The following is a 13,366-nucleotide window of genomic DNA, read 5'->3' on the forward strand; positions in this document are numbered from 1 at the left end:
TTCATATCAGCTACCGTACATGTTAAATTGTTTATTGGGGAACTGTATATCATGTTCAGCCAGGGTCATATACTATATCCAGCAGACTTGATGTTTGTTTGATATTTGGAAAGAAATGTGTTGGTTTGTAATCGAATAAGATCATACATATTGTTTTACAAAACAATGAGATGTTTATACATTGTATTTTATTAATAATTTAGAGTTAGACACTTATAATATGTTAAAGCTCCTAGCTGTAGAACTGTATGAAACATTACCATAAAAATCCTTTTAAATTGTTTATAAAATATGAGATATAAAGGGACATAATCTAAGGTGAGAGAGATAAAGCTAGGTCATTCAAAGGTAGAGTCCCAATTGCAAGTATTGCAATCAATTAACTAATAAATATAAATATTTTCACACCAAAAACTGAAGTATTTTCTGACAGTAATTATAAGAATGAAGTTGAGTCTGAAGAACCTCCTTGTAATGACTAAAGTATAAGTTCACATTGCCAAATTATAGGTGTACATCTGTATTGCCAAATAATGTAAATTCTCAATCAACTGACCTTTAATCAATGAAGGCCTCTTCAAATAGTGTATCTTTTCCACAGTAGAACAGTTTTTTTTAATCTTTTACCTGAATTTCTAAATTGTATTTTTTTATCTTTGATTTTTTTCTACCTGATTTTCAAACATCATTCTATAAATTTTAAAACTTTAAATAATAACGAGCTCAAGCATAAGCATTTTGATAGTAATTGTCATTTTAGTCAGAGTTCCTACTGACTAATTGGCAGCTAGTGCACTAATTAGAAGTGAACTTGTTGGGGACGTTGTTGCATTTGCAGTACATATTAAGTATGAGAACAGACTTCCTTCCAATTAATAAGAGCGGATATATATCTTATGACAAACAACTGTACAAGTTCTATATTCAGAAGCTAGGAGAGTCAGATTCCTTCAAAAGTATGCATATGTACCAGTATAGGGTACATATCAGCTGTCAAATGTTAGCGTTCTAGGGAAACATTAATGTGGAAACCATAATCTAGTTGTTTTAACATTTAGTAGACTCTTTGTATTAGGTAGTGAAAATGTGAATTTGGAAGGTTGTGAATATACAGTTAAAATTGACACAGAAACAATCGGACTCAGAAACAATCGGACTTGTATCTAGGCTGACCATTGGTGCAAAGTTGGGATTTTACATACTTTTTACTTGGATATGTAATCATTTAGGTAACATATCATAAACTGGATCAGATTGGTAAAGCTATGGCTAATGGATCTGAGGTGGTATGTTGAGATATCATTATTTAATTAGGCTGCTGTGTAGTCTAGCTGTGTGCAGTGGTAACATTTTAAGTGGAATCCACCTGAGGTCACCGTTAACTTGATTCTAAGTGTTATTGTCGGTTTGATGTATTCTAGATGGAGTGGCTGACCTTATTCTGTATTTGTATGTTACAGAGTTATATCTACTCTTGTGGATAGGTATTGATTGTGATGTCATGTGTTTACGAGCGTAACATCATACTTTTCAGAGAAAACAGTGTGAGTTTAGAATGCAAAGTAATGACGTCGGTCACTATAGATACCTACCCGCAAGGGATGTTACTCTTTAATATGCAAAGACCAGGGCTCGAATTTCAGGCTATTTTACTTGCTTTTCGCAAGTAGATATACCAGAATAGCAAGTGAAAAAAATATGCACTTGCATATTTCAGCAAGTGGTTTTTATTATGGACAACTGTAAAAATGACAAAATGATTTTGAAAAATTGTTTTAATGGAAAATATGAGGACACAGTTCTTATTATAATGTTGTTGATATACCTATACACTTCACATCATCATGCAAAAATAAATGATTTTATATATAACAAAATAGTAATTTGAATACAAATATTTAATTACAAGTAAAAATATATTTTAGCAAGTACAAATTTAGGGCACTTGCTATTTTTAGCAAGTGGCAAAAAATGTAAAATTCGAGCCCTGTGTCTTGGAATACCTACTTGGTATTTAGTTTCTCCTCCTATCAGACTGATAAACTGTTGTGATGACTTGTCATATAAAACTATATGTAGTGGAGTGATGATTTCTATGTTGTGTGTTTGTAATATACATAACTTTGGTATTTTACAGACAACCAATGGAAGGCCAACTGCATAAATACACTAATGCCTTCAAAGGCTGGCAGTTCAGGTGGTTCGTCCTTGACCCTGAGTCGGGCATGCTTGAGTATTTTGAGGTATGCCTTGATTATCTAATGCTTGGTAATCATAAAATCAATATAATGATGCATTGCAAATTTTATTTAATTGATGTATGAAATAATAATCTGATCCTCATGGTCACTAGTTCCTTGATTGTTTTATCTAGAATAAACTTTTTATGGGATACCAAATATTGTATTTAAATTTGAGTTCTGCTCCTCTATCTTGCTTGTCTAAAAAGTCTGATGTAATTGTATGTATCCCATGGTGTTAGTCGTCCGTCCATTAGTGAATTGCTAACACTAAAAAGTGTGAGTATCTTTTTGCATGGTGACTGCTTTTCAGAATTTATTCAATTTTACTAGGAACACACTGTACAATTTTAATGAAGTTCAGATTTAAAAGAAGTATTGAAAGTGAAAGTTCCTCAAATGGTGTGGTTTGTTTACAAATATTGACTTCAGTTGTCTAATGGCCAATTTGTCTTTCAAACAATTGGTATCATTCTCAGATGACTGGCAGGATGATTTTAATATCATTGCTATAGGTCCAGAGTTCTGTTACGATAGCGTTTGAGCCGTTTCTAGGTAGCCCACATGTTACAATTACCCAGCTGTCAAGATTTAAACATGTCAGATTTAATCAATATTGATGCATTGTGATGTTCAAATATCAAAGCAACTGCAATTAATATGGTTATATTGACATAAATCCGTAGAATACAATGACGTACAGTATTATGGCTGTATGTGGAAGTCTTCCCGCCCACATATATATAATAGCCTCCTAGTTCAGCCTGTCTGCTGTATGCCTTTCAGTCTATTAAAAGTTTACAATAGATCTTATATTAGTGGACAGTATTCGCCATGTTGTATACCATACATGTTAATCTATGGAATCTCCAATGAGTTATAAATGGTGGGTCTGCTATCAAATTTATATGGCTTTCATCTAATCTAGGGGTTATCTATGTAATGCCATGTAGGTGTAGAGGCTACAGACACACTGGTACATGACCTGCTAACATATTACCTGTATGGTCATGATTATCTGGATATCCAATTTATAATTTCTAGATTCGAACTTTTAGATTATTTCTTTCTTTGGTATGTTTTACATGTTGTGGTATGTTTTTCATGTATATGAATTTTATATATTTATTTAAATATAAGAATGGTTCTAATCACAGTTAATACCTAATCCATATAAAATAATTATGAGTTTTAATTTCTTTAAATGCTGAAAAAGAATACAGTTGACATATTGCAATTTTTTTTTCAGAAAGAAGAACAGAAAAAACAGAGACCTAGAGGCTATGTTCAACTGGCTGTACGTATTCACATAATACATTTCTCATAATAAATAATAATAATATTAACCATATTGACAGAAACATGTCGTAGACATTTTAATTTTGAATATAAAGTTGACTGAATGCTATTAAGACACTTCTTCAATATGCTTGGCGATAACACATTTTCAGCCCAAATAGATGAATTATTTATAATGTAGATATGATTGAATCGATAGGATTGCAAATCTTAGTTGATCATTTTAATTTTTCTGCAGGCATCAGTGATTTCACCGTCAGATGAGGACTCTCAGACATTTACAGTGAATGCTGCTAATGGCGAATTATACAGACTAAGAGGTATTCAAACTTTATTGTTTAATGAGGTTACGGAACAATATTTTGCATCCGAAACCAGTAAAATCAATAAAAGGTACTTAATGTTAAAACAAACAAAGCTGATCCTATAATATTTACATGGATCAGCTGTATAACTATTACACAAACTGAATGTCACAGAAACAAGGCATCATGACATTGGTTAGCTAACAGGGCTTTATGAATTAACTGCATTTAGTGTGTGATGAAATTTAGTATATGATAACAATTAATATTGAGTGGACTATTACACCAAGTTTAATGGACATCTGGTTAAAAATGTATTAATTATGTTAAATAATTGTTTTGTAGTCACATGCACCATGTATATTGCCTGCATCATCAAAAGCATTAATCCTCATTTGATTTAAATGATGAAGTAGGCTATAGAAATTGAAATGTTTTAATTGCCAGCCTCTGATGCCAAAGAAAGACAACACTGGGTTGACAAGTTACGGTCTACTGCCGAGTATCACACAGCCAACATGGTAAATACGCATCCATCTGGGTTTCTATCTGTATGAGCTGTGTTTTTCTGTTGGCTAAACAGTGTTTTAATCACCTATTGCGAGAATATTTTATCAGGCTACATATCTACAGTGCTTGCATTATTAAAAGTTCCCCAAACCTCTCGGTTTAATAAAAATATACTGAAATCTTATATAAATACAGAACACACAACTTTTGGTTGTTTGTTTTCAATAAAATTAGGGATAATTTTAATGGTCTGTACTAATTTGCCTAATTCTTGAATATATCAGTTACATAAATTCACGGACAATTCTAATCGTTATAAAGGTAGAAAACTAATTAAAGTTATGAAGACTAGCATTGAAACACAATATATCCGAATTAACATTACAGAGTTCTGCAGCACAAAAGCCTGATGTGAAGTCCATGTCTATGAACTTAGCTCCAAATGAGACGGGACATGTACCTGTCAGGTCTAGAAAGTCTCCCTCAGTTCGTGCAGATCAAGATATAGCAGTACCTACAAAATCTGTTGCTTCGAGGTTTGTATTGTATTGTTAAATAACCAGTCAGCAATCTGGTAATATTTTTCAATTTTAATTGAATCATTACTAAAACAAATTTGTATATCAGCTAAAATATTTCCAGAATGATGAAAGCTGTTGTGTTATATACGATGCATATCTAATCAGATAAAGTGAGGAAATCTTACATGTTATAAGTTGTAGCTTTGTTCTATAGGTCACATGGTAAGGCCCCAGCAGCACATCCTCACACCCTCGACCCCTTCCGGGAGGTCAAGGAATACATTGTAGAGGCAGAGGACTACTCAGAGACACTCAACGAAAAAATTAATGTAAGTAGACAATTTTTATCAGAATGAATTAGTCTTAATCACCTACATTTTAACAGGAAGTTTTCCCTGACTGAATTTCATACTCTTCATTGCAAGTGGAAATGAAGTATATTTGTGTACTAATTCAAAATTTAAAGATCTGTGTCAGATGTTTTAAAACTTTCTATTTTTGAAATGTGGTGCAGAAAAAGAAGATAGCCAATTTATGTTAATCTTTACACAAAAAAAAAAAAAAAAAAAATATTGTTTCTCTTAGAAATACACTGTATCTCATGTATCTCTATTACATCTTTTACAAATATGTAAAATGAGTTTGATTTTTGATATCCTTTACTTTTGTAGCACCTCCCAGCTGCTGGAGAAACAATTACAGGGCTTGATCCGGTAAGTTTAATTTTTAGTGAATATTTTCTTTTCTCATAGTTACGTAGGAATATAATGTAAAGCATTAATTTTGCTTCAACCTATATTTTGTGTTACATTATGTAAAGCTCTTAGTATGGTTACTGAGTATTGGTATTCATTAGAATTGTTCATGTGTAAATTTTGGTTAATTTACGCTAAATTACGTAGAGGATGTTTTAGCATGAACAATTTATGGAAGGCATAATATTTGGTGTGTATATGAAACTAATTTTGCAAATAGTTTACAGGTGCATTTATTGCAAATATATATTAATACATAGCAAAATGTTTTCTCTGATAAATACCGAATGTACAGTATTTGGACTTGTAATTGTTGTTCATAATAAAACCAATCAGACTAGATGTATTGAGACTTTATCTAAAGGCTGCCTGTTACAGGATGTACTGCTAATCAAGGCCACGTCCAATGCTACACTCACCTGTCTATCACAGTGCCTCAAGATGTTACAACAGAGACAGGTAAGTTGTTGGCATGTTGTTGTCCTAACTCTCTCCTTATGCCTTTTGTCTTGTCTTTACCTCTTATTTCTATGGTACTTTTTAAAGACAAAATCTTCCACAAGACAAAAATAATAAATAAAAGTACGATTAATACTAATTATAATTATTTATAAGTCTTTGTCTGCTTTGAATGAAAGAAGACATTTAGTACAAAATTCTGGAATGATTTGTCTGGTTATTCTAAAATCATTTCTGCAGTACCAGCTTTGAATGTAATGTGGTTTTGTGTTCCTTTGCATGTGTACAATTGTAAATATTTATGTTTTTTTATTTCTTTTAAATACAATACATTGTGTAGGTTAGTTGTTTTGTTTTTCAATAAAAATGGAGACTTTTTTACAATATTTGTATGCTTTTTGAAATGATCCAAATCATTCATAACTGAAATAAGCACAATAGATTTGATGAAAATCAGTCTGTAGCAGGTGATATCAAAGTTAGCACTTTTTTCCCCAACACTACATCGTACAAGAATAACAAACATTGCTGCTTAAATGATATACTTGAATTTTCCCCAAGTAGAGTTTACATTTATTAACATCAAGCAGAATCAAAATGATTTGTAACTATCAAGATTGTTGATTCGTTAACATGCCACGTATATGTACAACAAATAATTCCTGAATGAAATATTCTGTTGATTTGTTAACATGTCACTTGTATGTACAACAAATAATTCCTGAATAAAATATTCTATTGACGTCCTCTATCTAACAGGTTATAGTTGTGTATAAACTCCCAGAATTCCACTGGTTTGTTACACATTTCTATCCTAGAGTGGAACAGTGTGTTTAACATTCCTGACAGTTATGTTTGATCTCTTCCGTAGGGAGCCTCCATCAAACCTGTCCCTAACTCTACTGCAATCAACTGGGGCGACCCTCAGCCAGTGTAAGTCTTCTACTCATAAAACACTTGTCTAAATAAACATCTGTATGCACAGATATTTACTATTTAATAATAGGATTTGGAATGTCAGTCATGTTCAGAATCATCATCAAAATCATGACAGGTATTGAGGACAAAATAATTGCTGGATAAAAACTGTTTTTGATTCAGACAAGTAATGATTGTAATAAAATAGAAATGCAAAAATCATGTATACAAATTTATTAATTATGTACTTCAAAATTTATCTCTACTCATAGCTAGGTCTTATAAAAATGAACCTAAATTTTTGAAGAAGTTGAATGAATAGACTTCTTGTTTGATATATATTACTAAAAGGTACTATTATATTGTAATAATTTCTCACAGTAATACTTCCCATGTGACCATACCCATACCTACCAGTTCTGGGGGGAAAACCTCCCCAACAGGAAGTTTCTCTTCGGCCACCTCACTGCCCTTCACATTGCCTGATCAAGTACAGGACGGTAAGTATTTACATTATAGGTCAAAGGTCAGAACCCCTTTACTAGCACCAGGTATTCTAAGCTATCAAAGTTACTTCCTTTCAATTCACTCTGTCCTAGATGCAGGGCATCCAGTTGAAATTTAGCAGATTCAGGAGTAAAATCACAATTTCTCAGAAATCTGAAAAGTCAAAACATGTGACAAATAGACATGTGCTTCAAACTCAAGAGTCAAATCTGAATTTTAAGAGTCAAAAGCATACTTTCAGGAGTCTACTGGATGGCCTTAGATCAAAGGTCATAATCCTATTTCAGCAGCAGGGATTCTGTCCTATCAGAGTTACTTCCCTTCATTTCATGTTCACTACTGACCAAGTGAAACGAAGGGAACTAACTCTGATAGATGAGAATTGCATCAGGCATCATTGCAATTTTTGGTGGTTGTTGGCAGGTAGTCCCTGAATGTTGACTTCATCTATAATGTATTGCGATTTCATCAATGGTCAGTAGCTAGGTTACATGGTGCTGAGTGTCAAGCTTACATTAAATAGGTTATAGGATAGACCACCATAAAATACATTCCACAAGCACTGACCATTATCGTGGTACTCAGGGCTGCATCACAAAATCTATGTTAACACACATGGAGATTTTGATTTTTGCATGCTTCCAATTTATATTCAGTGTATTTTGTTCATTTCTACACTTTCATATAGTACTTTTGTGTTCCTGAGTATGGATTTCATAATTTTATTCATGCACCATCCCTTTATCAAATCACTCATATATTTTTGTTATCTTTACTTTGATTCTTAATGAGCCAACTGAAGTTTTGTGGTGTTATGACAATACCCACTATCATGTATATATGAAAAACTTACTGTCACCTATCACTTAAATATGGCTGATTATAGTTTTGGAACACTTCACATGTAACCCATTGTAATCCCCTCTCATCATAGTGGTAGATTCTGTATTGGGTTTGTCTGACTTTGTTTCTAAACAATACAGTTACATCATGAATTACCTGCCTTCAAACTTGATAAGAAGTACATGTATGATGTTGATTGTATTTAGGGCAGAGTCAGAGTGACTTTTGGCAGCCATAGAGTTATGACCCTTTTAACTGGCATTAAAGTAGTTTGCAGAGTTAAGACTCTTTGATTGATTGAATAAATCCTTTCAATACCTGTAAAAAAATGAATCAATTTTCTTTGGAAACAAGAATGCTCATCGAGCTTTTGTATTTTATGTATCATATATGTATAAGGTCTTGATTGACCACACATATAATATTTGTCTGACCAGCCTACATTTCTGTTTTATCAGGTCCTTTTGACCACACATATAATATTTTTCTGACCAGCCTACATTTCTGTTTTATCAGGTACTATTGACCACACATATAATATTTGTCTGACCAGCCTACATTTCTGTTTTATCAGGTCCTATTGACCACACATATAATATTTTTCTGACCAGCCTACATTTCTGTTTTATCAGGTCCTATTGACCACACGTATAATATTTGTCTGACCAGCCTACATTTCTGTTTTATCAGGTACTATTGACCACACATATAATATTTGTCTGACCAGCCTACATTTCTGTTTTATCAGGTCCTATTAACCATGATGAAGAAGTAGAGGATAGCGCCAGTTACCAGGATACAGACCTCGGTAACGAGGTGGAGGAGCACAAAAGTGTTATCCTTCATCTCCTGTCTCAGCTCAAACTGGGCATGGATCTTACCAAGGTTAGTCATATCATCCTCAACCACCACAGATATCAAAGCTGTATTGGGTATCTTATAGTTATCATGAAATATTAAAAAACAAAATTTGTTTTGAATTCAATTGACTGTATGCCATACTTTTCAGTGTGTACATTCCTTCATTATTTTGAGCTTCAATTTAATTTCAAAATTAAATATTTTGTGGTTGCATGTAACATTAAAACAATGATAGTGTTTTAATATATTGTAGTTAACCAAGCAATGGATAATTTGAACTTAAAGTTCTTCCCAATATCCCTTGTTAAAAAGTATTGGGCTACGGTGACTGGTGGACCATACCATAAACAGTGTTTATCCAATTAAAGTATTACTTGTAAGTTTCTACACATCATCCTACATAAAATAGTATTATATTATTATAATTACACCATGTTCTTGATTACAATAGGTTGTCCTTCCTACCTTTATCCTGGAGCGCCGTTCCTTACTTGAAATGTTTGCTGACTGTATGGCTCATCCTGACTTCTTTCTCAAGTGAGTAAATAATGATTCAAAGATTTTGATAAATCATGGAATATCAGAGGATGTAAAGCATTTCAATCCTGTGAGGGCGGTTAATTGAAAGTGTTTGAGTATATCAATTATCCTTTACAGAATTGCCGATCTGCCTGACCCTGAGTCTCGGATGCTTGCTGTCCTCGAATGGTACCTCACTTCTTTCCATGCAGCCAGACAGGTAATATTGTTTTTATTTATAACTATCTTGGTCCTTTTGTTCTAAATTATGATATATATGATGTTAGTTGCCAATCAAAGGTTATCTTTAAAAAAAATCTACTGTTTCACTTGATTCTGACTTAAATATTGTTTCTGCCTATTATCTATACATGTATAAATTATGATTTCTTTGTTGTTTTACACTTTAGGGGTCTGTTGCCAAAAAGCCTTATAATCCTATCATTGGAGAAACTTTCCACTGCTCTTGGCGCTTACAAGAAAATAACAATAAATCAAGCCAATCAAAACCTGACTCGCCTGACAAGGAAAACCAGACAAATGACAAAGATGGTGAAACCAGTAACAAGCCTGTTCAGTTAACGTTCTGTGCTGAGCAGGTCTCACATCACCCTCCAGGTAAAGTACAAAGCAAATTAAGTCAAGTGAATATATAAAGCCATCATTGTCGAATCTCTAGAAAAGTTTTTGTGTTGCTCCTGATTTTCAAAGATATTATGATCGCAAACAATTTTCAATTGCTGTTTGTTTTAAAGATATTTTCTTGATTGTCTAGAAAAAAATTCCACACCATTCAATTTGAATTAATTTCATGGCATTTTCAAATTATTGACTTAATCCTAGTGGTTTCATGGTAAATCATTCCAGTAGTGCTTTCAAGCAAAAATCAAATTCTTGTTTTCTCCAGCTGTTCATCCAATGCTTTTAATGTTATGAAACATTGTTTTTACAGTTTCTGCCTTTTATTTTGAGTGCCCAGAAAAACAAATGTGCATGAATGCCTCCATATATACCAAATCACGCTTCATGGGTATGTCCATAGGCGTACAGATGGTTGGAAAAAGTGAGTTACGTCTACACATAACTTCCTCATGGTGATCAATGATTATGCTTATATTATAAACAATGTATTAAGGTCATGAATTTTTTAAAGAGGTATCAAGTAGCTTTTATATTTGACCTCATAAATGTCCAGAAATGAGAAGGCTTGATAGGAGCAAAATTGGTCTACGGGGTAAACTTTCATATATAATTATTTCATAAAGTACAAAAGTAATTGAACAATTTGCAAAAGACATCAAATAGAGAACTACACAGTTTTCAGTTTTAGTCTGCTTTTAATTTGAGTAAAGTGATGTTGAGGCACTTAAAAAAAGGAGGGGGCAAGGGCACTTATAGGAATGGGGGCACTAGTTGGGTCAAATATTATAACAATTACAATCAGTAAGTTTGCAAATCTCTGTACCTTATTTGCAACACGAGGTAATTAAGATAAACATGCATTTCTCCATTAAAAGACAACTTAGTATTTATTTTATGTTATTGGTATATATCTTAACAAGTGTGTTTTTTGGGTTCCAGTCTGTTTGAAGTTATTACAACATGATGAAGAGTATGTGTTTATGATGCCCAGTGCCTATGCCCGGTCTATACTCACTGTTCCTTGGGCTGAAATGGGGGACAAAATTACCATCAACTGCCAAAAGACCAACTATGTTGCCAATGTCACATTCCATACCAAGGTATGCAAATAACAATTGTAGAAATTTTGTCAATCCGTACCAAGAGCAAATCACTTAATGTGTGATTATCCAAGTTCAAAGTATCATAATACATGTATTCAATCTACGTATTGTATCAAATACAAGTATAAGTGTGCAAAATACTGTATACCATGCAGAAATATAATGATCTACAGTAATTTTATCCTGCTATCATGGTACCGTTATTGTAACCATACTCTACTGGCAATAAGCCCCAATTTGCGACAAGCGTCCTCCCTATATTCAGCAATAAGCCACCTCCCCTTATTATCTCAACATTTATATCTAGGGTAGAAGGGCTGGTAGAATATGGTACAGTATTTGACTGATAACTATTTATAATCTATTATACAGCCATTCTATGGAGGCAAGCTCCATCGAGTATCTGCAGAGGTGAAGAATAGTAACCAGGGCACAGTGGCCTGTAAAGTTCAGGGAGAGTGGAACAACATTCTCGAGTTCAGCTATGCAAATGTAAGCATCAAGCAAATATTCAGTCTGTATATTACAGAGTTACCCCCCTTACTGTCATTATTTTGTGAGCAAAAGTAAGAGCAAATAATTGAAAAGTTGCTCATTGTTTTGTATTTATTAGTTAAAAAATATTCTATTATAAATACTCAATTTTGTAAAAAAAACAATATTTCTAGGAATATCTTATAATAATGGAGAACCAACCAATAATACTGCTTGAATCAAATTGATTATAATGATGATGCTGTTTCAAATAAAGTAAATGTGTTTATCTCAAACATGCTTACATACTTATAATATATCAATTTCCTATTCCTAGATTCCTATAAGATGTATATAATGAACTACTATGCTTATAGCGAAGCAATTTTGTTGGTCCTGAGAGGTTCTTTATAACCGTGTTTTACTGTAATGGAGTTTCATCTGATTCTAGTCCTGATTCTATTGTATTTCTAACATATGATAACAAAAGAGTTACCACTGCATCATTTAATGTTAAGGGGGAAACCAAGATTATCGATGTGAATAACCTAAATATACTAAGGAAGAGAGTTCGACCGCTGACTAAACAGGGAGACTTTGAATCCCGTAAGCTCTGGGAGCATGTTACCAACGCTCTCAGAGTTGGAGATGTGAATACAGCAACTGAACATAAACACTTTGTAAGTATTCCTCAGACAGTGCTACTAGTGCCTATAAACTACTATAATATACCGTTGTCTTTTCAGCAAGGATAACAGAAATAGTTCACATGTCACATGTTTATTCAGTCCTTCTGTTACTAATTAAGTAATAAGGTAACCTAGGGCCCTAGTTGTGCATAATGCATTTTGGGACAGATCGGTCAACAAGATGGCCACCAGGCAGCCATCTTGGATTTCGATAGTTGAAGTTTCTGAGAATTTATATGGAAGTTCTCCAATAGGGTCCTAGATGCGCATATTGCATTTTGGATTTTGATAGTTGAAGTCTGAAATACAGAGAAAAGATCCCTCTTTCAATTGTCAGACAAAGATCAATCTTTGGTGGGCGCCAAGATCCCTCTGGGATCTCTTGTTGTTATTTAATTTGACAATGTTGTTACATTGATTTTTATGCCATTAAGTAATTGCTGTTTCTTTGTTGATTAGCTGGAGGAGAGACAAAGAGAAGGAGAACGTCATAGGAAGGAAACCAACACGGATTTCCCCACAAAGGTACAATTTTATATTTGGCTTAATACCAAGTACATACAACCCCCACATAAAATTGTATGTCATTATATACTACCTGTATAGTATAAGCCCACTTTATTTTGAGTGTGAATGATATTAATCTTTGTGTTTAACTGCAACAGTAAATTTCAAAGGTTTAATATCTCAGGATGTGTTTATAAACCTGGCTTAATAGATA

The 13,366-nt window shown here is 33.2% G+C and overlaps 1 protein-coding gene across 2 annotated transcripts in view; it reads left to right on the forward strand.

Annotated features, from left to right (window-relative positions):
* LOC138329170 (oxysterol-binding protein-related protein 11-like) overlaps positions 1-13,366 on the forward strand; it is a 34,647-nt gene that overhangs the window by 17,282 nt on the left and 3,999 nt on the right. For both annotated transcript variants that reach the window (XM_069275959.1, XM_069275960.1), the window contains exons 3-21: positions 2,138-2,243; positions 3,490-3,537; positions 3,778-3,859; positions 4,292-4,365; positions 4,742-4,890; positions 5,090-5,204; positions 5,547-5,588; positions 6,009-6,089; positions 6,961-7,022; positions 7,389-7,507; positions 9,106-9,242; positions 9,670-9,755; positions 9,876-9,957; positions 10,148-10,355; positions 10,690-10,800; positions 11,319-11,479; positions 11,855-11,974; positions 12,475-12,636; positions 13,105-13,170. In XM_069275959.1, the coding sequence (XP_069132060.1) occupies positions 2,138-2,243; positions 3,490-3,537; positions 3,778-3,859; positions 4,292-4,365; positions 4,742-4,890; positions 5,090-5,204; positions 5,547-5,588; positions 6,009-6,089; positions 6,961-7,022; positions 7,389-7,507; positions 9,106-9,242; positions 9,670-9,755; positions 9,876-9,957; positions 10,148-10,355; positions 10,690-10,800; positions 11,319-11,479; positions 11,855-11,974; positions 12,475-12,636; positions 13,105-13,170 (2,011 nt within the window). The remainder of the gene's footprint in view (positions 1-2,137; positions 2,244-3,489; positions 3,538-3,777; positions 3,860-4,291; positions 4,366-4,741; positions 4,891-5,089; positions 5,205-5,546; positions 5,589-6,008; positions 6,090-6,960; positions 7,023-7,388; positions 7,508-9,105; positions 9,243-9,669; positions 9,756-9,875; positions 9,958-10,147; positions 10,356-10,689; positions 10,801-11,318; positions 11,480-11,854; positions 11,975-12,474; positions 12,637-13,104; positions 13,171-13,366) is intronic.

Source organism: Argopecten irradians, chromosome 8, assembly GCF_041381155.1.
Source record: "Argopecten irradians isolate NY chromosome 8, Ai_NY, whole genome shotgun sequence".
Lineage (NCBI taxonomy): Eukaryota > Metazoa > Mollusca > Bivalvia > Pectinida > Pectinidae > Argopecten > Argopecten irradians.